This window comes from Hyaena hyaena, unplaced genomic scaffold (genome assembly GCF_003009895.1).
Source record: "Hyaena hyaena isolate Hyena2069 unplaced genomic scaffold, ASM300989v1 scaffold_764, whole genome shotgun sequence".
Lineage (NCBI taxonomy): Eukaryota > Metazoa > Chordata > Mammalia > Carnivora > Hyaenidae > Hyaena > Hyaena hyaena.
In genome coordinates this window covers 11,123-38,727 of record NW_024081395.1, presented here as the reverse complement: position 1 = coordinate 38,727, position 27,605 = coordinate 11,123, and the positions used below count along the sequence as shown (strand labels likewise).

At 40.6% G+C, this 27,605-nt stretch overlaps 1 protein-coding gene across 1 annotated transcript in view; it reads right to left on the bottom strand.

The window, feature by feature from the left end:
- Positions 1-17,827, bottom strand: part of PKD2 (polycystin 2, transient receptor potential cation channel) — a 60,240-nt gene extending 42,413 nt beyond the window's left edge. The window contains exons 1-2 of the mRNA XM_039218437.1: positions 17,163-17,827; positions 9,384-9,497 (exon numbers count right to left, since the gene is read on the bottom strand). Coding sequence (XP_039074368.1) covers positions 9,384-9,497; positions 17,163-17,757 — 709 coding nt within the window. The 5' untranslated portion in view covers positions 17,758-17,827. The remainder of the gene's footprint in view (positions 1-9,383; positions 9,498-17,162) is intronic.
- Between the last annotated feature and the right edge of the window lie 9,778 nt (positions 17,828-27,605).

Genomic DNA, 27,605 nt, shown 5'->3' with positions numbered 1-27,605 from the left:
CTCAAGCAGGCTCCAACCTCAATGCAGAGCTCAGTGCAGGGTTCCATCTTACAACCCTGAGATCATGACCTGCGCTGAAATCAAGAGTCAGATGCCTGACCAATGGAGCCACCCAGGCGCCGTGTCCATGGGATATCTCTGAGTGACAACTCCATACACTCCAGGAGTCAGCTGCATCACAAGTCCAGCTAGGCTGTAACTATAGGACTCCTGGGACTTGGAGACAGAACAATTTGGGTTTGAGTTTCAGCTTTGCTTCATACTGAATGTCTGCCTCTGTGCTCGTGATAGTGGGTTTCAATGTCTTGGGATCTTGGACAAATACTTAACTTCTCTGAGCCTGAGTTTCATGGACAAGAAGAGCTATAATAACATCTAAGGCTTTTGCATAGTTCAGTTGGAGAAATGTACAGCAAGACACTTTGCATCATGTCAAATGCTATAGAAATATAAGAATGTTACATCATTTTTTTTTCAGTCCCTGATGGAGAAAGCCCACTTAGAAGGTAGTATTCACTCTTTAAATGATCTGAATTGTGAAGAATAAAACTACAGTATGAAATAGATAACTTTAAGTGAGGAACAGAAAGGAAGAGAATGTTAAAAAATATAAAGGATAGATACATGTCCTATGTGCATATATTTCTTCTACTATTTAGTCCTTGTCTTAATTCCCAAGTTCCTTTTTCCATAGAGCAAGCTAGAATAAAAAATACTATCACAGTATCACCAACGAATTGGCATGTGAAATAAACAAACCTGGTTTAAAAACATGGCCTCATTTCAAAACAGGTAATGGACACTATTTTATCCTTAATGTTGTTGAAAAAAATCTAGGCTCAAAGACTAAAAACAAATAAAGAGTACTATACTATAACAACTCCAAATAGAATAAAAAGCAAAGAAAAAACTTCCAATGGAACAAGACAAACAGAAACATGGAAAACAACAAGAAACCCCCACAAAAACCAAAAAGGTAACACTTTAAAACCGCAAATGCAGAAAATTAATTTAAAAAGGATTAAGCCAACATAGAGATAAAACTGAGAAAAATTTTTTTCTTTTAATAACTCTTGGACTGAGGAAATCCGAATTGCCACACAAATGTAAAAATCCCAGATGTAAAAATAGTAGAACCCAGCATTCCGAGGCTAATCTGCCACAAAGTGAAGCCATCATCTTGGCCAGGAAACCAACTTCTTTGCCAGCTCTGTGCTATACCACATTCTCACAGAAACATGATAGAGATCAAATAAGGACAGATTTTGGAAGGGACTCTACAAGTGAAAAGTGCTACATATAAATGTAAAGTTCTATACATAAATCAATGCCTATTTAGGCGTGAACTATGTAGTGGTCATATTACGAAAAGTTCCGTGTTAGTGAGCAAGAAGTACTAGCAAACAAGACAGAGAGTGAAAATGGGCGAAGCTGTTAACATTTTATAAGAACACCTATGTGGCATCTCTGACAAGTGCCTAAGAGTGTCTCTTTGGCCCTCCCTGTGCTGAGGGAGACAGGCGCATGAACCAGTCTGGCAGTCCAAGGTGAGGAATGTGGAGACAAAGGTGGGCCTGGACTTCAGCACAGCTCAGGGAGGGGGGTAGTTGATAAAGGCTTCTTGATGGATCTGACTCTTGAGTTGATCTTGAGGCATGAGGAAGAACTGAACAGACCAAGAAGAAGGTGACAGTCTAGGCCAAGGCCTTTTAGAGACTCACAGTGGTTCGGTGTGGCTGAAATAACAGAAGTTCACAGGGAATGGCAGGTCTGAAGAAGATAAGCAAAGACTGTATAATGTCTTTTTAAAAAAACTTTTTGTAAGTGTATTTATTTACTTTTGGGGGGGCACGAGTGAGTGGGGGAGGGGCAGAGAGAGAGGGAGAGTTAGAATTCCACACAGGCTCCCCATCACCAACATGGAACCTGATGTGGGGCTCAAACTCACCAACTGTGAGCTGATGACCTGAGCCAAAACCAAGAGTCAGACACTTAACTGACAGTTCTTTTCTGCCTCAGAACCTTCACTCATGAAGTTCTCTCTGCATCTGACTGGCTCCCACTCTTGATTCAGGTCCCAGAGAAGCTTTCTCTGTAGGGGAATCCTCTTCTGCAATTGCTTCCTTCATGTTACTTCTGTATTTAAGGGCAGGGCCTAAATCTATTTTTAATTAAATTACTGAAGAATTGAATGAATGAATGAATGAATTAATTAATTAATAATCCAGGACAAAAATGATAAAGGTTAAAACAGGGACAACATCGATGTATGAAGGAGGCAGACTCGGGAGGTACTAAAGAGGAAAAATGAGGTGGAATGATCACATAAGAAGAGTGAGGGAAAGCATCTAGACTGATGTGTAGTTTTGGGGAGAGGCAGCATGTGGGTAATGTTCACTTTAACTCAGAGAGAACATGAGAGAAGCAAGTTTAGATGGAGACGATGAGATTGCTAGGAGATACATCAGTGGAGATGCCTAATGGAAGTTGGCATCTGGAAGTTGGTCTGTAGTTCATGAGCAAGGTCTAGGGGGGACCTGGAGTCACCAGCACCAAGTACCAGTTGAGATTGTGGAAAAGATCCCCTGAAGAGAAAGCCAAAGACCCAATTGCAGAGAATACACTGGCTAAACACATTTCAAAAAGAAGAAAGCTAAGAAAGTGAATAGAGCAAGGAGAAACACAGAAAAATAGGGAGTCCTAGAAGCCAAAGAGAAGCTTCTAGAAAGCCAAATGCCATCGGACCAAATGCCAGAAAAGCCTGAAAAGAGCTCTAAAATTTGGCAATTAAGAGGTCCATAAGTAGGGTGCCTAGGTGGCTCAGTCAGTTGAGTGGTAGGCTCTTAATTTTGGCTTAGGTCATAATCTCATGGTTTGTGAGTTCAAGCCCCATGCTGGGCTCTGCACTGACAGTGGAACCTGCTTGGGATTTTCTGTCTCTCTCTCTTTGCCCCTCCCCTGCTTGTGTGTGCGCTCTCTCTCTCTCTCTCTCTCAAAATAAATAAACTGAAAAAAAAAAAAAAAAGGTCCCTAAATGACTTTGGTGAGGTCTTTCAAGAGGTAGAAGAGGTAGAAGTGAGGCCACAGAATAAACAAGAGAGGTGAAATAAAGTTACTAAAACCTCCAAATATTTTAATCCAGTTTTGGTTAAAATTTGAAGAAAATTGTAAGTAACACATTATGATGGAAATCTTTGAGGGATAAAGGCTGAAACAGGTGCTTTTGCGAATGACTATACTGAACTCGTATTACTTCTTCTTTAGAAGAAGGTATCTTTCGAGAGAAAGATACATAATATTAATAAATGTTATCACAAAGACATAAAGAGGGAAAAGCTATGCATGTGGAGAACAGGCTATGTATAAATTAATATTTCTAGAAGAATAAATATATACTTCTTGTCACTGTGGGTTTTGTTCAATTTATTGAAAAGGACAGAAAGCTTTCCAGGCATAGGCAGTCTTTAACGATTACTTTTCATGGACTGCAGCGTGTCATCTTAGGACTGAATATGTTTGCTGTGAGAAGGTGTTGGAATGTTTGTCACTGGAAATTGAATCAGCTTCCCACCAATGTGATGATTAACCCATGGCCTTTGACTTCCCTGACCTAGTTATCTACAGTGAATCTCCATAGATTCTCTTGCAATGCAGAAAACTATCTTGATTAGACAATCATCCTTGCAAGATTTTTACAAGTAAAATAAAATATTCATTTCTTTTTTATCGAGATATAATTGACATATAATATGGTGTAAATTTAGGGTGTACAACGTGTTGATTTGATACTATTCATTTAATTGTTTTAGAATTTTTTTAATTTTAATTTTTTTAGAATGCTAAATTTTTTTTTAGAATACTAAAGTATCCTTTTCCAGAGGTAAAGAAATGGAGACACACAGATTACCTCTTATAAGGGCTCTTCCTGTCCTAGGACATATCATGCTATTTTAGGATTGTGTTGTTCATTTCTCCAGTTTCATTACTTCTTTGGACACTAGTGAGTTTGAAGTTAAAGAGTTTCTCACACTGATTGATTACAGTTTCTACTCTGAAATATGTTCTATTTTCTACTTTGTAAAATATTTACTGAGGCCTTGGTGTTTTTCTCAGTGATTTATGGGTATAAAACCTTACCAAATGTGGTAAGGTATTAATCCTTTGTCATACTTCTTTGAAGTATTCTTTACAATTGTTTTCTGCCTTTTATCTATTTCTTTGATATGTAGAAATACTACATTTCTATGATGCTAACTCGACTAACTTTTGTTTATGATTTCCATTATAATGTCTAAACATAGGAAATTTGAGAGATTTTAATGACTGGAGAGAGCAGAAAAAAAGAAGAGGCAAATGTATTTTAATCATAGATTCACCAGACTTTTTTTTTGCCTTTTCCAAAGATCTTTAATAATATTTATTCCTTTCCTTAATTTCAGCATCTAAGTCACACAAAGAAATACTCTTACTATTTATAGCAGTAACCCATATAAAAATAAGTACTTTGATGGTAGATTCATAGCAACCTTAGGTTTCAAGTAAGAATAAATTCTAAATTACAGAGAAAATAGGAGTATGTATTCCCCATGTTAATTCTCTCCTCTGGGTTAAGTAGACTGATTTTAAAGACACGGGGGCTTAGAATTCATGCTGATGAAATGGAAAATAAGCTTTTGAGGGACATTTAGGGGCCCCAAATGAATGCTCAAACAATTAGAAACTACACTTCTTAGAACCTACTGATGAAAGAATTCAGCCATTGTCAACGATCTCTGGGAAGAATTTTGCTGTTACTATTCTCACATGACAGTACCTAGGATCTTTTGGTGTATTATTCCCAACCTGCACAAAATCTTTCAAAATAAGTATTTCACAGATATCGGAAGGCTAAATAACTTGTTCAAGCTTACCTAGTATATTAGTAGTGGAGCTGGAATTTGAACTCAGCCCTCTGTTGATGTAAAAAAATCTACACTTTTCCTACTGTGTCAAGCGACCTTCCAGATTCCTATCTATTTCATATCAAGCACTTCCAATGTGCAAGACATAGGGCTAAAGTACATTCTCTCATATACACACAAAGTGATAAGTTTGATATCATTGGTCACTTGATATTGATATTGCTGGCAAGATTTTAATTTTTTTTTTTTTCTAGGAGAGAGAGACAGCATGAGCAGGGGAGGGTCAGAGAGAGAAGGAGTCACAGACTGAAACAGGCTCCAGGCTCTGAGCTGGCTGTCAGCACAGAGCCCGACGCGGGGCTCGAACCCACGAACCGCGAGATCATGACCTAAGCGAAAGTCGGACGATTAACCGACTAAGCCACCCAGGTGCCCCTTTTTGCTGGCAAGATTTTAAAACTAGTAATTAAAAAATGGTTTCTGAGCAATGGGGAAAGGGTTCAATCACTAGGACCCATTGCCTGCTTATCTCATTTCCTTTTTAATTTGGTCAACAGCTGATAGTGGAGGAATGGTGGAGACATTCAGATGGGCATTAATAAGAAAAAGTCTTTCTTATTAAACTATTTCTTGAACATTCTGACCTGATAACATAATATAATAATGATAATATAATTCACTGAACTCCACTCAAAGAGCTTTCACTAAGGGATGATGCTTTAAGACCAACTTTTTTTATTTATTATTAACTAATCAGGATAAGGACATGGATGATATCAACTCTGTTGATCCAGTGAAGCCAAGAGGAACAGTTGATACATAAGTGAATGACTCTAGATCCAAGACAATTTCAACAGATTGGAATGATAAGCAGGTGCTAATAAGATGAAATTTAACAGAGCTGAAAGGGAAGTCTTCCACTATGATCCAGGAAAAAGTGTTCAAATACTAGCTGGGGGACACAGTGCTTTACAGTTTTTTTGGGGGTGAGACTGAGGAATCATTTATGTGAAGGGTCAGGTGATGGGAGGGTGCAGGAGCCACAGCTTTGTATTTGAATACAGACACTCATAGTCCCACTTTTCCATTCTTTCATCATGAGACTCCTACTTTTCTGTCTTTTATAGTTTATTTGTTTGTTTGTTTGTTTATTTATTTATTTGAGAGACACAGAGACAGCGCAAGTGGAGAAGGGGCAGAGAGAGAAGGAGAGAGAATCTCAAGCAGGTTCTGAGCTGCACAGAGCCTGACACCAGGCTAGAACTCACAAAATCATGAGATCATGACCTGAGCCGAATTGGAAGCTTAATAGACTGAGCCACCCAGGAGCTACTGTACTTTCAAAGGGACCTGATAATCAGAACATGTGCAGGGGGAATTTCTATCATGGGCGTACATCTCCATCGACACGATTAACAGTTAAAGGAACTGAAAAGGTTTACCCTAGAGAAGACTTAAGGGAGACTGAATGGCTGTCTCCAAACTTCTGATAGGCTAAATTGGAGAACTTGGAAAAGGCACTTGGTAAAGGTGGGCTTGGAGGGGGCACTAAGAGAAGAAGTTACACAGGGATAGACTTGGCTTCATGTAAGGAAGAATATTCTAACATAGCCATAGAAAAAAGAAATGAATTATTTCAAATAAATGAGTTCCTTAACTTGGAACTCTTGCTCAATCAGACACAGGATACCTGACCACTTGAGATGAATGCTGGAGGGCAATTTTAGCATTCAGTGGAGGTTTTATCATATGGTTGCTAAGATCCCTTCTTAACCAGAGATGCTACAATATTCTGAAAATAAACTTTGCCTATGTAAAATATGTAGCTATTAGTATAAGAAAAAAATGTGATTTCTGTAAAAAAGAACAAAAAGCTTTAAAATTTTTAAAAAAACAGGAGAACCCTAATTATATGCCTTTAGGCATGTTTCCTAAAAGCTATTCGGTCTATTTATCTGGCCTAGATCCCAAACTTGTCAGTGCATCTGAAAACTCACTTCCCTGGGCCACATCTAGAAAGTTCTGATTTAGTAGATCTGGGCAAATGGTAATTTAAAAAAAAATTCTCTTGGGGCGCCTGGGTGGCTTAGTCGGTTAAGCGTCCGACTTTCGCTTAGGTCATGATCTTGTGGTTCGTGGGTTCGAGCCCCGCATCGGGCTCTGTGCTGACAGGCAGCTCAGAGCCTGGAGCCTGTTTCAGACTCTGTATCTCCCTCTCTCTCTGACCCTCCCCTGCTCACGCTGTCTCTCTCTCTCTCTCTCTCTCTCTCCTAGAAATAAATAAAAATATTAAAAAATAAAAATAAAAAAAATTCTCTTGGTGATTCTGATGCTCAAGCAGTTTGGGCGAGGGGCACAGAAAATCTAGACTTACAGGGATACTTACATTTTGCATAAGATACAGATGTATGTATGTGTCTATGTCAGATTTTAAAAAACTTAATAATGATTCTTAATCAACCTGTTAATATTTAAGGCCACTACAGTTTAATATTTAAGCTCCTATGCAGGGAGCAAACTCTACTTCAGTATTCTAAGCTCTAACAGCTTAGAACATAAAAGTTAAAAAGATCACACCTCTGCTACAACTTTTAATGCAATGAATAGATCTTTTCTGGCTTTTCAGCATTTCTATCTTAGACGGACTGTTTTTTGTTGTTGTTGTTTTTAAATTTTTTAAAATGTTTTTTTTTTTTTGAGAGAGAGAGAGAGAGAGAGTAAGAGAGCGTGAGCAGGGGAGGGTCAGAGAGAGAGGGAGACACAGAATCTGAAGCAGGCTCCAGGCTCTGAGCTAGCTGTCAGCACAAAGCCTGATGCGGGGCTTAAGCCCATGAACCATGGGTTCATGACCTGAGCCGACGTTGGATGCTTAACCGACTGAGCCACCCAGGAGCCCCTTAGATGGACTGTTTTAAAAAGTAATGACAGGGGCGCCTGAGTGTCTCAGTCGGTTAAGGGTCTAACTCTTGATTTCGGCTCAGGTTATGATCTCGCTATTTGTGAGTTCAAGCCCCGAGCTGGGCTCTGCATTGGTAGCATGGAGCCTGCTTGGGATCTCTCTCTCTCTGCCCCTTTCCCATTTGTGTTTTCTCTCTCTCTCCTGTCTCTCTCTCCTTCTCCCTTTCTCAAAATAAACTTAAAAAATAAAAATAAAAAATAATTAATGACATTTTCTTCCTAAATAAGTAACAGGAAAAACCAAGAAGATGGATGTTTTTCACACATACAAACTTTGTAGCTTAAATAACTTCTTAAGTTTCTTCTTAAGTTCCCACTTGGATATGCAAAGTCTCAGAAGATACAAAAAGTCATTCCCTGGTAAAGCTCATCAAGAGCTTACGAGTATTAATAAAAACTATTTGTGGGGATGGTAAATAAATCAGTATTCAATTTCTTAAAATTACAACTGAAACTTAAATGTTTCCTCAATCCGTTATGTTCAACTTACAAAGCTTTTTTATTCCTTTTATAAATCTAATAAATTCAAAAACCTTTTTGCACTTAGTCAACTAAATTCAAGGTGATCAATTTTAATGTAATAGGGATGGCATTATTAAATCATTGATTAAATTTTGATTTTCTCCATATTCAAAGAAGGGGACTCTTCAAGACTGGTGTTAATTGTTCAGCATTCCTCAGTGTGCACTGTAAGAACGAACTGCTTTCCCAGGAGTGTGGTGAAAGGTCGTGGTTGCCATAAATCTGCTTCCTTGTCTGTTCTCATAAAGGGCTTTAGAGAGAGCATGATAGGACTCCCATCATTCAATGCCCTTTGATCCAGAAGATAAAATCCATTGTCTATGGCCTTCTGGACTCTGAAGCAAATGGTTTCTAAGACTTGTTTCTGGCTAAGGCTTGATTCCCATCCCTTCCCCAAGGATGCATGGACACATGAAAGAGAGAGGAGAAAGAAAGAGGTGAGTCTGCAGTAAGTTTCCTTAGAGGACATGTCCAGCGCTCATTGAAGATTTGGAAAATATTATGAATTAAATGAAGGAACCCACACAACAAACACATCAAGATCCAAAAGCCTGGGACTTTTAAATACATATATCCATAAAAGCAATATTAGGTGACATATTATTTGTATTTCCTGAAAGTTGAACTTAGAACATCATTTTGCTAAAAACAATCTTATGTAGACTTTACTTAATTGATATAAAAATAGTGACAGTGTATTTATCAAGAAATCTAAAAAAAACCCTTTTAATTGGTTTCCTGGTGTCTGGCAGTTTGCCACATGCGTGTCATAGTTAAAATGGTCACAAGTGACAATGAACTAGCCAATCAGATAATGCTGAATTTTAACTAATGTTTGCCAGAGGAGAGAGGAGGTTTTTACTAAATTCTAAATAGAAATTGAAAACAGAGAACTTCTGAATTAACCCCTCTTATGGCATACACAATTCCTTTCAATTATGGTTTGGACAGGTCAAACATTTTCAAAACTTTTCCTTTGGTAGGAGGAAATGTTCTACTTACGAATGCATAAGACTATGAGAAAAAGGAGGTACGTGGCCAGTTCCCGTAAAACGCTTTTAAGATACTTCTCTCGGTTAGTGTTGCTTTCTTCCATGAGTCTTGTTCCCCAAAGACCTTTAAAATAATGAAAAATATGACATTTTATTTTTTAACAATCTCATGAATGGCAGACAAAACACATCAAATAAATAGCACAACCTTTAAGGGATACTCTCCTGTACTTTTTTTTTTTTTTTTTTTGCATGCTCTGAATGTAACTGAGAAATTGTTTTAGCAGGAGAGCCTTTTACCTTGGAATATATCAACCTCTACTGTCCCCCCTGATATGCAAATCAAAAGGCAACAATCTGATCATTGTCTAAACTCCCAATCCCATTACAAAATGTCTTAGTAAAAATTTAGGAAGAGAACAGGAAATGAGGGCAGCCTAGAAGAGCAGATTAAATAATTGTGCATACACATCACCTCTTCCTATGCGGAGGATGACACAACCTGGCAATTACCCTCTTACTGAACCGTTAGTACATGATGTAACTACACAGCACATGATACCTTTCAGGTCACCCTGATAGAAAGAAGGACTGGTTGGAGCATCATTTCACTAGGGAAATATCTGTTAAACTTCTAGCACACTGGCATAAAATCTCTCTACTCTGTACCCATCTTTGTCCTTTAAGAAACTCAATGCTGACTGACTACACTAAACATGCTTAGCTTAACAGATTTTTTAAATGCTAAAATTAACATATAATCTTTAAATTAAAAGCAAAAATCATCCAACTTCTCTCTCTCTTTGGAGAAAGTAAAATCAGCAACCATGTTCCACATTTTAGCAGATGGAAAAAGTGTTGGGCTGGCTGAGTAGGATGACATAACACTCCATGAGCTTGCTGGAGGCAGTTACCACAGTTTTGGACTCGGCCAGCAGACAGACATGGTGGCCATCCAAAACCCCCATTAATGAACAGTGCGGTAAAGTCACATTGCTGGTTACTTGGAAGAGCCCTAATATTTTCCAAAAAAGACAAACTGCTCAATCCTCTCAGTTAGATTAGGTCGGCTATGAATGGCAGGCAGCCAAGCTGGCCCTTGCATTCTGCCTCACACTTTTATTCCACAGACTTGAACCCCTTCAGTCACCGAAACTCACACAGCCACTGGAGCCACCTTGACGCCACACAGAGAACAGGGAAAAATGGTGTCCAGGCTTTTACTTCATAAAAATGACTTCATCACTAGTGTTTATATACTTTTTAAGTCTTAGAATAATACATTAATTTTACTCCTAAATTTGGGTATTTCGTTTCCTTTTCTTTTTTCTCTCAAATCTCCTTTAGGAAAATCAGCATCTGAATTCAAGGACACTGTGTTACGCATCATAGGTTTCAACACACGGAAAGTGGAGCATGACTTATGACCAGGTTTGCTTCTGCCAAGATCTGGTAGTTGTCAGGAAATTACTCACTCAGAAGAAATGCAGCAAGCAGAATGTTTGTTCATTCAAACTCTATCATATTTAAAAATTATTATGAATTTAGATGACATGGAAAATTACAACTCAGGATAACACAAAGGCAGCCAAATATTAGGCTCAGTAGCACTGGATGCAATCACACTCTTTCTTTGGTTCTATTTCTTTTGGAAGCCAGGACTAAAATGTACACGTAAGTAGGGATTACTTGTCTCTTTATCATCAGGAAAGACTGTTGTCTTGCCTCACTTGGTCAGTGATTTCACTCTTTCCCATGGTTTATAAACAATTATGTTTCAAGGAACAGACACGGTTCTTAATATTTACAAGTGGTATTGCCTGACCTATAAATAGAAAAACCAAACTTCCATCAAATTTTATTCAAGCTAAACTTGCAAGGGTCTATGGCAATTTAATTCTAGCCCTCAAATGAAATATTTCCAATAAAAAGAAACAAAGTCCCCTTACTTGTATTTTTATATACTTTATGCATTTCATTGACTTTTTCTAAGTTTGTCTACTTCCTCAAATGTTTATTGCTTTAAAAATTTTATCCAATTCCCCCACTGGGTGTATATATAGGGTCTGTCTGAGGACACAGGGACCTCTTTATATTCTGATGGGTGAAAAATGGCTACATCTACAAATTTAAAAAAATGCTGTCTTGTAACCAACTACTTCCATGTTTAGCAGAGCTGATAAAATAAGAATAAAGACAGAGCTCCTGACCCAGATGGCAGCATTCTTCAAAATCAGCTGTTGTCTTTTCCCACAACTGTCCCAGCTATGGAGGGAGTGCCTGCCCGGCGTTTCAGGCACTCATGCTCAGTACATAAAGTGCCCCCAGCTGTTAGGGAGAACATGCTGTGAGGGGGACACCAGACAATATCCACTTGTCTCATGTTTAAGAAGGTACTTGTTCAGTTTCAGAACCCGAAGTTGGAGTACTTCATCTAAACGGTGTATATTGCCCTGGGCAGTGACACTAATATGAATATAGGGGAACTCTGAGATGGAGAATCCAAAAACACCAAAGATGTCTCAAATATAAGTAACTGTGAAAATACATCATTCGTGCAACTGTCTTATTCAAATACACACAAAACCTTTTTATTTTGCAATATATATAAAAAATCACAAAAAGAGAATGATACAATGAACTCCTCATATTTGTATGTATCTCTCATTCAGCTTCAACAATTATCAACTCAATGCCAACCTTGATTCATCTAAATCCTCACCCATTCCTCCCAGTTTTGAAACTACTTCCAGCTCTCATATTATTTCATCTTGAATATTTCAGCTCCATGGTTATAGGACTCAGTGTGGGTAATCTGCCTCACACTAACCTTGTCCCATCTGAAATACACTGAATGCTCATGACTCATGGATCATGACAAGATACAATGTGGAATTTTGGATTCAGCTGTGTTCATATGAGGGTTCAGCCACTTAAGAACTGTGAGACCTTATCTAAAGTCACGAGCCTCCATTTCCTCACCTGAAAATGGGATAAGAGTACCTCTTTGCGGGGTTGCTCTGAGAATTAGAATATTATGTGTAAAGCACATAAATCGCTTAGAAGAGGCCTGTCTATAGCTCCAGAAACAGGCACAACTCTGAAAAAAAAGTCCTACTTCTGACATCTAGTTGGTCTAAATTTCAGAATGGTGTTAATACCCAAGTCCATATGAACTTTGATTTTACTGTGAATAGCCTGACCAAATTCTCACTGCATTTATGTCATAAAAGAATCCTCTTCTTTTGTGCTCAGACATGTGAGCTTTGTTTAGGAAGACAAACACAATCCTTTCTAATAGTTATTTGAATTTCAGGGTCACCTTTAAAACGGGAAGTGATGGGGTGCCTCGGTGGCCCAATCAATTAAGCATCTGACTCTTGATTTTGGCTTAGGTCATGATCTCATGGTTGGTAAGTTCAAGCCATATATTGTATTCTATGCTGACAGTGTGGAGCCTGCTTAGGATTTTAGGATTCTCTCTCTCTCTCTCTCTCTCTGCCCCTCCCCCACTCGTGTTCACCCTCTCCCTCTCTCTCTCTCAATAAATAAACAAGTAAATAAACAATAAAAAAAGAACAAAAAAATTTTTTTTAAAAAGGGAAGTGACATTTTACTACTATGGAGCCATTTAATATAGAAGGTTCAGTCGCTACCTTATATAATACTGACTCCTGAATCTTGAATTCTTAGTCCTCTCCTGAGGTACAGACAAGGAGATAGCAGAGCTAACAGCCAGTTCCACCTGTTTACCCCACAAAGAGTTCATACTCACATGCCCCACACACTGAGATTATTTTTTTGTCTAGAAACCTACTTGCCCTGTGTGAGTTAATGGTACCAAGCCAGAAACAGGTTCCATCCTAAAACAGGCCCTTTTCTTAACCCTCATATGGAATTGGTCCACAATTCTGATGGCTTCTGTCTTTCTCCAGCCCAGCTTCCCTTTATCCCAGTTCACCTGCCTTGGCTGCAGCCTTTTCACCCCTCTGTCTCTTGGTTAGGCCTCTCTTGACCTATTCTCCCACCAACCAGCACTATGCGCCTCACCCCATTCTCTACATTCTTGCCAGAATCATCTTCAGATTGACATGTAAAGCCCTCTCGAGTTCTAACTTTTTACAGGGAAAAATACCAATAAGCTATAGGCTTGCTTGGTCTTACTTCTGCTATTTTTCCCTCCTTAAAATTTCCCCTCATCCTTCAAAATGTGAACTCAAGTTTCACTTCCTCTGACCTCCCCAGGCAAAGCTGGTCCTCTCTTCATAGCAGGTCCCTTCTATACCTGACACCTGGCATTGCAATTATTTACTTACATCTGTTTCCCTTACTAAACTGAGCTCTTTGAGAGTTGGGACCTTGTATTATTCATCTCTGTATTCCCAGAACCCAATGCAAAGAGACTCTCAACAAATGTTTGTTGATTGCCCAAATTCTGTTACTAGCATAACTTCCACAAACCCCATAGTAGCAACCCTCCCTCAAAAAAAAAAAAAAAAATCCCCATGTCTATGGAAATACAAAATCTCATTTGTTCAAAATTATACTGCAAATTAAAAAGGAAGAAGTGATAGAGTTAGCTTAAAATTAAAAACAAAGGGGAAGTCACACTAGCCAAAAGGTGGAAACAACCCATGTCTTCATCAACTAATGAATGGATAAACAAAATGTGTTATATACATACAATGGAATATTATTCATTTATCAAAGGGAATGGAATTTGGATACATGCTACAACGTGGATAAATCTTGAAAACATTATGATAAGTGAAAGAAGTCAGGCACTAAAGGACAAATATTATATGATTCCACTAATATGATGTACCTACATTAGAAAAATTCAGAGAGACAGAAAGTAGAATAGAGGTTACCAGGAGAAGGGGAATGTGGTCATGGGTAGAGTTTGAAATGATGAAAAATTTCTGGAAATGGACAGTGATGATACAGTATAGTAAACGGGAGAGGAGGGATCTATTTGTTATAGTAGCTTAGCCTACACTGACCAATACAGCCAGTACTTTAGGATTTCTCCAGGTAAACAAAAACCCCAAACCTCAAGCATAGCTGTTTAAAATAACAAATAAGAAATGACTTTATCAGGTTGATATATCCATAGAACACGTTCAACTCTGAAAATTCAGAAAATCTGATAACTCATGTAAAGTGTCAAATTTTATTTTTGCTCTAAAGAATTTGCACAAGACCAGTGAGGATGTCTTTAAGTTTGGAGGCAGTCTTTAAATCTTTCAGCCATCCTTCGCCGCCTTTGGCCCAGGCCTTTACCACTTCACTGGCTGACTCCTACACGGTCCCCCTGTCTCTCTGTGTCCCTGTGCAAGATCTCCTGCACAGCACACCGCCTGATAATGATATTCCCTTTCTGCATGTCCTTAAAAACTTGCAACCACTTCCTAATATTTAGGAATAAATTCTCAGTTCCTAGGCTGCACACAATATTTCCCACAGCCAGGCCTCAAACATTTCATCTTCACTATCCTACTTTTGCTAAGAAAATAGATCTACCTACTGCACAAAGAGCAAAAATGACCATTTGTTGTCAGTCTTGGATTCAGGTCATTAAAGAACAACACAGAGTATGTTGGAGCTGGAAAAGACTTTGGAGATTAGGTTCAACTCCTCCATTTTATAAATCAGCAACTGAGGCCCAGAAAATCTGAGTGAGTTGTATAAAACCACAAAGGCAGGAGACCCTTAGGGAAACTCCAGGACACTCCAAGCTTCAGTAATCTCTCCTACCTTTACAGATTGCAAGTTACTTTCTGTTTTGATCCTAGGGTACTACTTACCTATTACATGGACAATTTTTGTCATTGGTATCCATGAGGAGGAAAAAAACCCCACAACTCATTCATGGTTATTTATTTTCCTTTACTTGATTTCTGTCCATAGGGAAATGGAACTAGTTTAGTTTAGTTTTTGGTTTTTGTTCTTATTGTTTTGGCATTTTTTGTTTTTGGTGAGGGATGGGGAAGGGAGGCACATAATAGAGTGCTAATTATTCCACAACTATCACTTATTTAATAAGTGACAAGTATGTTTAATTTTTAATATATTTAATAGTTAAAATAAAATTTATTCTAAAATTTTCTAAAATTAACATTTTTCTGAGTCTCTTCTCCTCCTAATTAGACCATTGACTAGAAGTTCACTATGAGCTTGAAAATCGTCAGTTTCTTTTAACTTCTTTAAATTAAGAAAAATTTAAGGTTTTTGAAGAAATAAACTTGTATATAAACTCATATAAAGATATATATTTCACTTTATTATATTCCATTATCAAGTTTATTCAAAGAAGGTTAAATATGTTATCAGATACTTAACCTGATATAAAAGGATCATGACTTATTATTCATTAGCTTATAAAAAACTTCTCTCATGTCAGTGAAAACCCACATTTAAAACAATGTAAAATAATATATAATTTGTTTGGATACAGTTTTGAACCTTAAAAAGTGTTAGGGTTTTTTACTAACTCACATAGGTTGTTCAAAAAGGATCTTTTATTCCCTGAATCAGATTACCTAACCTAAGCACCTACATAAAAGTACCCAAGTGTACACAATTAAAAATTTATGATTTAACTTATATTTATGAAGCACTCACAACATGGCAGAGGCATGCTATGCATTTTACAAGTTTCATCTCATTTAATTCTCCCCACTCAAGAGCTCAGTATTATAATTATCTTTTCTTAAGAAAAGCAAAAATTGGGGATCAGAAAGGATAAGCAGTTTGCTCAAGGTCATAGGGTCAATATGTGGTGGACTGACTTGGACTCAGTTACATTGTTATAAAAACACCTGGATTATTTCGTGCAAGATTTCCAAAATTGACAGGGAAGAGAAGGGAAAGGAAACTTTCAAAAGAACTGAGAATGCAAACTCTTAAAAGTGATGATTAAAATAATTTGAAGGGTGTGAGCAAATGCAACTCTTTTCCCAGGATGCCTCTGACAAAACTTTGCAAAAACAGGATTCTATCTGCTCCTGGAAAATCTGTGTCCTCTCAATAGGCACTGGCAAATCTGAAAATTCCTTTCCTGCCTTTTGGAAAGTTGGGCGCACCGAACTCTGACACATTTACACGCTACTGGTATCTGGTGACTTCATTGTTTTGCTGGAACTTCAAACATTAATTATTTAGAAATATACTACCAAGTTTTTTAAACAGTGCAACTTGTTCTTTGCAACTGTTTTAGAAAAATGCATAGATTAGAAATTGCTACATAACTGTTTTTCTCAGACATTATTTTACTCTATTTGTGGTGTTCTCAACAGCTTGCTCTCCCCAAAACAACCAAAACAACACATCACCAAAACATCAGTGACAACTCAGCGACACTCCTCCCACAACTTGGACACCACTACTGTTAACTCTTTCCAGAATGGAATGAGGGGCAGTAGGGCATCCAGATCAGTGGAAGCCCCCGATATGCAGCTGCAACCAGTTGTATTAGAATGTTGTTTTTTTTCCCTCTACAAGAAGAAAAATCTTCAGAGGTACTCTTTCATTCTAATGCGGCTTTCACGTATGTCCAGCGGTAGAAATATGCTGACACATTTTCTTTTCGAAGGAGGAGGTATCCCATAAACTTGCACCAACAAGGGCGCAGTGGCATTCCGCCATGGGTACCGGAAGTAGGGCACCAGTAGCAGAGGTGGGTTACGCGCTTCCACGGGAGGCGGGACACAGGAGGGATGCGAGGTGGAGCCCCGGAAAGCTGCCCGCAGCTCGTTTGTGCATCAGCCGCAGCGGGTCGCGCTCTTACCTCGCAGCCCGCGAACCAGCCTCTCGGCCCAGGCCACTCGGGGCGGCTGCCCGTCCAGGGGGAGGTGGCGATGCAGCGGGTCCCCGCCGCCTGCCGGGCTGGGGCTTGGCGGGCCTTGGTCCTCTCTCCTGCGCCGCCTCCCGCTCGGGTGGCCGGTGCCGTGGTAACCCCCCAGCCCCCGGGCGCCCACGGAGCTCACGGCCGACGAGGCTGCGGACCTCCGGCTGCCCGGGCGCCACTCCACGTCCATCTCCACCACCATTCCTCCTTCCTCGCCTTCCACCTCCTCTTCCTCCTCCTCCTCCTCGGCCTCGAAGCCTGGGTTGTCACGGCTCCACGCCTGCCGCGAGCACGACGAGAGCGGCGGGGAGGGGGAGGCCGAGGCTCCGGCCGGGGGGTCCCGCACGGCCGCCTGCCGGATACGCTCCATCTCGATCTCCAGGCCCCTCTGCTCGCGGAGGCCGCCCGGAGCCGCGAGGCCGGCGCCCACGGCCGCGCCGCCGGTCATCAGCCGGCCGGGGCCGGCCGCTCGCGGTGCGGACGGCCGCTTCGCGTCCCCGGCCTGCTGCGGCTGCACGCGGCTCGAGTTCACCATCGCGGTCACTGGCGCCCGGCGCGCCTTCGCTCCGGGCCGCGCTCGGCGCAGCCCGCCGCAGGAGCCATGTTCCTTTCTTCCCGGGGCCCGCCGCCTCCGGCTCCCCGCCCCCGACCTCCCCGCAGCCCCGCGTCCCTCGCCCGCCCCCTCGGCCCGCCTTCTCCTCGCCTCGCCTGGCCCAGGGGCCGCGGCGCTCGGCAGGGGGAGGTGCGAGGAAGCCGCCCCCGCGGACCGCGAGGTTGGCGAGCTGCGCCCGGGCCCACGTTCCAAGTGGAGCCGGCGCCCAGGGCGGGCGCCCACATTCCATTCGGTGGAGGGGCTCGGGCAGGGAGGGGGGTTGCGGAGGCGGGGGGAAGGGAGGACAGGGCTTCCGGAGCTGTCACTGCGTGCGTGACCCTGACATAATGCTTGGGTCCCTGTTAACCACCAGCCCCTCTGCCTCGATTTACCAAATTGGAGAGAGAGAGAGAAGGGAGAGAAAACCATTTTGTGAGACGGTGTGGACTAGCGAAATCCAGCCTGCACTGGTCTGCAGTAGGGGCAAAGAAATCTAAAGTTGGAAACTACCAACAAACTACTAGCGCTGACTTACTTGATCTTTGGCGGCCACCTGTCCCTGATTCTGTTGCCTTTTGGATGGGGTCTTCAAGCTTTGATCGGCTCCTCTCTCCACACTGTGGGGATCCCAGGCATTAGCGCTGGAACTCTCTGATCGCTGGTACTCCCTGTGTGAGCACATGCATCCCCTCTCCTCGTTGCTGCCCAGAGTCAGCTCTGGCCTTCGAGTCAGAGTCACAATCTCACGTTAGGCCCCCTGGACCAGAACTTTATTCTTACTCTACGAGCACAGCCAACTGGATGTTCTGCAATGCTCTCAGGCTTAACCTCTCTCAAATTAAATGTTGTCCATTCCCCCTCCTCTTTTAAGCCTGCATCACCTCCTGTATCCTCAGTTGAGATTTGGGCATCACTGTCCTCACTTCCCAAGTGATGTTTCTCCATTATACCCTCATCTGTCTGCTCGTCTCCTCCTACACCTCATCTCCCTGAATCTTGTTACTTCTGCCCCACAAATCTCGCTGATAGGATCGGTTTCTCAACCCTGTTGTCTTGTATATTTCTCACTGGAACAAACCTGTCAATTCCACCTCCATTCTCCACTTCAAGGTCTCCATGGGCCCAAATTGTATTCAGAACCAAAACTGTTCATGACACACTGATGCTTAGATACCTCTGGGGGCTTCCGACAGCTTAAAGGATAAAATTTTATTTCTGTAGGTTAGGTTAGTAAATTTCCTTCATCTGCCCTTGTATTTATTCGTTTGCTAAGGCTGCTGTAATGACGTAGCACAGACTGCGGGGCTTAAACAACAGAACTTTATTTTTTTACAATTCTAAGTTGAAAGTCTGAGATCAAGATGTTGGCAGGATTGTTTTCTCCCGAGGTCTTTTCCCTTAGCTTGTAGATGATGGTCTTCTTCTAGTGTCTTCACTTGGTCGTCTATATGTGTCTGTGTCCTAATCTCTTCTCATAAGGACACTTGTCACGTTGGATTAGCGCCTATCCTAATAACCTCACTTTAACTTAATTACCTTACAAATAAATAAATAAAAGACCCTACCTCCAAATACAGTCACATTCTGAGTTGTTGGGGATTAGGAATTCAACATATGAATTTTTGAAGGGCACATAGTTCAGGCCATAACAACTCCCTATCTACTTTTCTAGCATTGTTTCCCCATCTTGCATATCCATCTGAGTAGCATCCTTTGCTGGTTCTCTTTCTGCTCGTAACATGCTGATTTGATTTAGGTAATCATGGCTACCTATCCCCAATTCTGCTGTTTATGTATTTAGTTATTTGTGTTCTTTACTTTGAGTTTCTTAAAGACAGGGCTGGTGGTGGGTCTGGAGAACAGGCCTGGCTCATCCTATCCATCAGTTAATTCCCAAGGTATTTCCTGGGCACTGAAGTAGGAGCCGGGTATGTGGAGTAGAGTATGACATAACCTTCTCCCGCGAGAGGAGATAGACAAACCATAAATAACTGTCCTGGGTAAGTGTTATGATGCTACCATCTGAGGAACGTCTAAAGATGACAGTGCCCTGAACAGCATGACCAGGCTGCCATAGTCAAAGGATTCTTAATAGTCACATGGCAGAGGAGACCGGCCTGAGAAGAGAGGATAGGGTCTGAGCTAACAGGTTCTGCTGGAGAACAGATCTAGTGCAGTATTTTAAAATGTGATCAGAAGACCTTTAGCACTACTTGCAGCAAATGTTAAAAATATGGATTCTGAATCCCTACTCTAGGATTACAGGCCTGAAATTCTGAATCTTAGAGGATACTGGGGCATCCTAAATTTGAGAAGCACCAATATATTCCAAAGTGCTGGGGTTTCATGAAACATTTTCCCATATTCCTAGTGCTTCATTATCACCTGTGATGCATCAATATGGAATCCCAGGCCAAGAAGAAAGTTCAGTGGTTCCTGTCTTGTCCTGCAGTATGCTAAATCCGAACCACAGGTTCAGATCCTGCTCTGACACTTCCTACCTGTGTAATTGTGGGTAAGTTACTTACCTCCTTGTGCCTGTAAAAATGGGAATACTGATAGTGTTTACCTCATAGTGTTGTTGTGAGGATTACCTGTAAGGCAGGTGGAACACTGTCTGGCATGTGGTAAATGCTCAAGTGTAAGCTATTATTAGCTCTTATATCTTAATTGTGATAAATATTTTCAGCTATTACAGTAACTCACTTGGAAATTTTTGCCACACCTGGATTATAAGCTTCTACAGACACCCGCTGCCTAGCATAGAGGATTCTACAACAAATACTTCTTGAGCACCTATTATGTGCCAGGCACAACATTAGGAAAGAATGCAATCGGCACAGCAAGCAAAACGCCCAGCCCTGGGGAGCTTGCATTCCCTATGGATGTGTTGAGGGAATGAGCGAACCTAGCCAGGCGTCATCATTTGCAGTCACACAGTTAGACCTTTGATTAAGACTGGGTTTCCTAATTCTTCATGTAGAGCTCCTTTTTTTTCTTTAATGTTTATTTTTGAGGGAGAGAGAGAGACAGAGACAGAGCATGAGCGAGGAAGGAGAAAAGAGAGAGGGAGACACAGAATCTGAAGCAGGCTATAGGCTCTGAGCTGTCAGCACAGAGCCCAACATGGGGCTCAAAGTCACAAGCTGTGAGATCATGACCTGAGCCAAAGTGGGACGCTTAGCCAACCGAGCCACCCAGGCACCCCTAGATCTCCTTCTAACTTTCATATTCCACGATTTCTCCTCTAGGACCCAAGGGGCCTTGGAATCTCTTATGCCCACATGAAACTATTATTAAGTCTGTGTTCAAAATGTCATTTTCAGTTTTGTGATATTTGTTCCCAAGGATGTTTCCATTTTCCACAGTTCAAGGTTTAGAAGGCAGCAGATTACTCCTTAGTTTATCCATTTCTCCTTTGTTTTTGCTAGAAAGTCTATAGTCCAGAGATGGAAGGAAGAGAATACTGAATTGAAAAGCAATGTCAAGGAATAATAGAATAATAGAATTAATTCAATTACTATTTATTTATTGGGTTCAAGTTCTGTGCTTTTACTATGCATAGTAAATAACATTATTATTTTAGTAGAGTATACAAGATAAAACAAAATACTATTGGGATATATCCTTTAGGGAGTTATCTCATTAGGAAGATACATACCATAAGTGTAAATAACAACTGATGGGAGAATATAATTCAGTATTGCAGGGAAGGAGAGTCATTCCTCTATCCTTCAATGTCTTCCAGCTGAATTTAGAATTAAATTTACATGAGACAGATTTTTTAAAATGTTTATTTATTATTAAGAGACAGAGAGAGAGAGAGAGCATGAGCAAGGAGAGGGCAGAGAGAGGGGAAGACACAGAATCTGAAGCAGGCTCCAGACCTGCTGTCAGCACAGAGCCTGATATGGGGCTCTAACTCATGAACCGTGAGATCATGACCTGAGCCAAAGTCAGACACTTAACAGACTGAGCTACCCATGAGACAGACAAACAAAGGGAAAGAACAAACTTTTATTATGTGCTCAGAGAGGCTTACTAATGAAATTTAGACCTAAACAAATGGCCAAGGCAAGCAGTTTTCATACTTTTTTTAATGCTTATTTTTGTGAGAGAGAGAGAAAGAGAGAGAGTGGGAATGGGGCAGAGAGAGAGAGGGAGACAGAGAGTCCAAAGCAGGCTCCAGGCTCTGAGTTGTCAACACAGAGCCCAATGCGGGTCTCCAACTCACAAACGGTGAGATCATGATCTAAGCCAAAGTTGGACACTTAACCGACTGAGCCACCCAGGCACCCCGATTTTCATACTTTTTAGACACATATGTGAAGAATTCACAGGATAAGGAAAAACAGATGTTTGGGAACTTTAATTAACAAGGAATTCTAAGTGGAATTAGGGCTGAGATAGTAGATTAGAAAAAAAGTAAAGAAGTTTTTGCTACAGTTTTCTCAGTTTTAAAGTTTCTATCTCTGGTGATAAGGATGCCTTTTTGCTTAGTACAGGATGGGTACCCTTTTTCAAAAAGTTTATTTATTTATTTTGAGAGTGAGAGAGAGTGTGTGTGCAAGGCAGAGGGGGGCGGAGAGAGAATCCCAAGTAGGCTCCATGCCACCAGTACAGAGCTGGATGTGGGGCTTGAACCATGAGATCATGTCCTGAGCCAAAGTTGGTTGCTTAACCAACTGAGCCACCAAGGTGCGCCAGAAAGGTGCCCTTAATATGGGAAATTGATTTCTTGCTTTCAGGGCAATGGAGAAGGTTCTGAGTGTCCTTGTACCTGTTATTTCTTAAGTAACATTTATTTAAAATAACCAGTTCTCTGAAGCGCACGTTTTGGGGTGGCCTGCCCTTGGCCCCTACAGTATTGAGTCAGTATGAAGGCTTTCAACACAAGAAGCAGTTGAGGCAGAGAAACTACTCAGGCTGGCATGGGAAAAGAAGGTACGCAGGGCTAGGTCATGGAAGGTCTTAGATACGTGTTCAAGAGTATAGCCTATATTCTAAAATTAATAATAATAATAATGTGTCTTCATTTAGACTGTTATTCATTCATTCATTCATATAAAGTATGAATGCTTCACACCCAGCATTGCTGGAGTCCAGCTCTGGCCCGGTCCAGGGGTCCCTAAAGGATGGACAGTGTCAGCGAGGGAGAGAGTGAGAGAGCCCCAATATTCTTTCTGATTACCAGGCAGGCATCTCTGCCCTGCCGGTTTCGGTGTCTTCATTTATAGGTCAAATGTTAACATGGCATCAGAAAATGGATTTTTTACAATGGATAGTTCTTTGTGATAAGATGTTTTGGAAAATGTACAGAAATAGGTTTTACAGAAGTATTCCTGCAGAACTGCCCCAATTATAGTGAGGTTGAGTAACTAAGAAAATAGCAGGGTGTTCACATTTTAATAATACTAAGATTAAGATTAAGTCATAGGTTTGTAGATACTCTTATCCATCCTCATCACAGCTGCCAGTATAAGGGAAGGTGTTTGTGGAATATAGGCCTTAGGGTAGGGACTGCTATACATCATCAGTTAGCAAAGATATATATGGTAACTTATGTTCTGCCCTTATCTGTTCCTTCTCTCTAAGTTAGGCTCTTTGTCACTGGGCAAGACTTGATTATCCAGTTATATTCTTTATGGCACCAGAGAGCCAACAATACCTTTAAAGAGTTTAGCTCATTTCCAATACATACAATAGCGTCTTCAAGTGCATTTACCTTTGTGTCTAGTTTTATGATTTCTTGAATAGCTAGGGCATGAGAGACACTTTGGTTAGCTGATTTACATGTCGAGCTGTATGAACCTCTTGGACTAATGCAACTGTAGAAATAGAATTGTACACATAAAGGTCAATCTCTTATGAATAAGGGTCATTATCCTGTTCATAGCTCAAGGGAAAGTATGGAGGGAAACAGGACCTGCTGGAGACACGATGTCTGTTCCCATAATCAAAAGAAGAAGTTCCCACAGTAAGTTCCTTCACAAGGTGAAATCATACCAGGACCAGAATAAGGGGACAAGTCACTCCTGATACCGATCAGCAAGGTACCTTGGGGGGTCGGTGCTCAAGCAGAAATAATTGAGTGGGGGTGGATATCAGTTGTCATCTGATTGGCAAGAGACCGTGCAAACTTGCTTTAATCTCACCAGGAGTTTTCTCGACTAGTGGGCTCAGAATGGCCCCCGACACAGCATGGAGCTCAACATGGGACTAGAGATCAAGACCTGGGCTGAGATCAAGAATCTGGTGCTTAACCAATTGAGCCACCCAGGTGTTTCCCCCCCCCCTTTTCTTTTGTTATAGTGTCAATTATTTAAAACAAAATCTGAAACACTCTTTTTAAGACCATACCAAGGTCTCCAAAAGAATTCAGACTGATCAGAGTGCCTGGGTAGCTTAGTGAGTTAAGTGTCTGACTTTGACTCAGGTCATGTTCTTGCAATTCACTGGTTCAAGTTCCGTGTTGGGTTCTGGGCTGGCTGACAGCTCAGATCCTGGAGCCTCCTTCAGATTCTGTGTCTCCCCCTCTCTCTGCCCCTCCTCTGCTTGTGCTCTGTCTCTTAAAAATTAATAAAAATTTAAAAAATTTAAAAATGTATTCACACATAGATAATTCAGAATTAAATGTGTGCTTACTGCTAACTTTAATTACAAATCATCACAAGAAATGTGATTTTTTTAAAAATTCACAGAATTATTTGTGTAATATAACTAGGATGGTATTTAATGCACTGCATCCTAAATTCTACCTTCCAGGACTTTCACTGCTAATTTAAGTCTTCGTCTTCATCAACCCTCCACCAGCCATACAATGTTTCCTGTTCAAATACCTATTCACTCTTTCTGGCTTACTAATGTTCTCTTCTGCGCTTTTTTCTTGACAGTTTTTTCCCCTTTGGAGCTCCTTGCCTTTCCGCTAGCAGACCTTGAAGCTGTAAATTTCTCTCCCTTACCACAGAATTCCTTCCTTTAATATCCATCTTAAAATGCTGTTTCTTATAAGAAGTTTTCCCTCATAAAATAAATGAGGTGCACACACATAATTTTCTTCACCCGGTTGCTACAATCCTATTGCCTATTGCCATATTACAATATTATTGTAATATTGTATATTACAATAGACTGCAGGGCATGAAATATTGTGTGGGGTGGATAACAGAGCTCGATGTTATTTGGTTTTCTTTGATCTGCGTGGCTAAGTTCTTCTGGAACGTGCGATACAAACCCCATCTCTTTGTCTTAGTGCCATGGTGGCCAGTCAGCAAAGTCATTTAAAAGGCAATTTTAAAAACAGCCCAGTCTGATTTAATACTTAGTATTCTCCACATCTCTGGCTTCTGTATGATCAGACCTGCCTGTTTTTTCCTGTTTTGCTTGTATTCATCTGTGAACAGATGAAGCAGACAGAGCAGAAGGGCCCGGCGCTCCTGCAGATTCCTCCTTCCAAAGGAAATCCAAAAGGAGTCTCTGCCATGTGTGGTGTTGCTTAGCAACCCACCCAAACAAACATGTTTCCCACTCAATTTTTTCCCAGTCCTTATGTATTCAAGAACTCTGTAAAACAAATTTTTACCACCTGACATCTGAAATCATTAGAAAAAAATTTGGTGTTTTGGGCTTTGTAAGAACTGCTAAGCATACTGAAATTTTTCCTTGTTTTTATTTCTCAATTTACTGCACTAATAATACAAGGCTAGGGTTTGTGTTATTCTTCTTCATGTCTAGAATTTGGTTTGGATATGTCCCTTCTTCTGTGGGGGGTTACCTTGGCACTGCTGTTGGCTAACACTGTGATTTTGATGATGTAACGTCTCTCAGTTCCCTTGTGTGAATAATGTGGTTAAATATCTAATTTACCAGTTCCCACAGAATTTTTGCTGAACATATAATGAGGAGATAGTAACAAACCCATCAAACACTTAGAGAGTGTCTACTAGGCACCAGGCACCATGTTCCAGAGGGTATTCCAAGGGGGGAAGGGATAAGACATAATTCTCCCTGCAACGGGATCAAATCTAAGTCAAAGATGCCTGGAAACATCATTCCCAAGCCCTCTTCCACATCTTGTAAAGACTTATAATATTTCTAGACTCAGGCATCATCTTCTTCTGGAAACATATAGCTATAATCCTGGCCCTTAGCTTGAATTTACTTGCCCCTCTACCCTATAAAACTTTATTGCAACATTTATCATTTTGTATTAAAAATATCTGTTAACAGTTGTCTTCCTGAGTATAAGGTAAGTTCCTAGAGAGAAGAGACCCTGACTTATTTGGTTTGTTGTTTGGCAGTTCAGCAGCCATTCGCCTTTCTTATAAAGACAGTAATCAGGTTTGCATGGGGAACCACGCTCCCCTGTTCTGAGTCCACACATGCCTCAGGTGCGGCTGACACCAGCACTAGCTCCCAAGTGATGAGCGTGGAACTCAGAGATGCCAATCAGAGCATCATGAAGTCTTGGCCCCTGTGAATGGTATTTAAGAACAAGTGTTGTTCTGTTCAATGGAAATCAGGACAGAACTTTTTTTTTTAAGCTGTGGAAAAGAAAAGCTTTTCTTCCTGCTAGTTTTAGAGTCAAAGCATATAAGTCTAGACAAGCTGGCAGCCAAAATGTTGATGCTCGGGGGAAAATGGAGCCAACAGTATTATACATACATAAAAATAAGTATGATGTGAGGACTGGAAGCATACTATAATTGATCTAGCGGTAATGTTTGGGTGGCCATGCTATTCAAGAACATTGTGAAATACATTTTTATCATTTGACTTCTTCTGGTTTTGTCAGTGACAGATACGAAATTTATCATTTATATCTTTATCCAAGTTCAAAAGAATTTTGAACAGGATGGGGTAAGAATAGAGTGCTTTCGAATACTGTGTGAGGATTTTCTCTTTATCAATTCAAATTTATTCACTAATTCGATGTAGTTGGTAAAAAACTTTGAATCCCACTGTATTTTCACTAGCCCAGATTTTCCCAAAGGATATCAAAATTTTTTTCAAATGTCTTTTGATGTTGACATGAATGAGACTTAGAGCATCCCTACATCTACCGGACTTTACAGAATACCTGTTTAATATCCATGGAGCACAATCTTAGATATGATTAGGGTGCAGAAGAAATTGTCCTTGCATACAGGAAACTTGTAATTGCAAAGACAAGCTATATACAGATAAGGCAATTACTGATGAGTGCTTTATGGTACTCATCTAGAAAGGGTTTTTGTTGTTTTTAAGATTCTGGAGTCCTAACTCCTAGTGATTCTGATATATTATATCTTAGGTGGATGTTAGGAGATGAGGAAAGACCAGCTTCTGATGATATAATTTGAGCCCCTGAACCAGCACTAATTGAAGGCAGATCTAACCCTGGACTTCATTAGCCCTAACATTTCATTTCTGATTAATTTATTTTAAGTTAGGGTTTATGCCCTTTGTAATTAAAAAGTTAATAGGTTTGAATAGAAGTGAATCATACAGACTGGTAAGACTCGTGTTAGTTATATGCATAAGATGCTATATGACCACATGATCAGGCCCCCTTGTCTGAGCATTTAGGGTCTCTGGTTTGGCCTCCCACTCTGCAAGAGTTAGGAGATTAGGGACTTTAGAGGATGTTAAACCTTACTTTTCTTTTCTTTTTTTTTTTTTCTGTATAATTAAATTACAGCTTTTAAATATTTGCTGTAACATTTCAGAAGTGCTTTTAAAAATGCCTTTTCAAGGGGCGCCTGGGTGGCTTAGTCGGTTAAGCGTCCGACTTTCGCTTAGGTCATGATCTC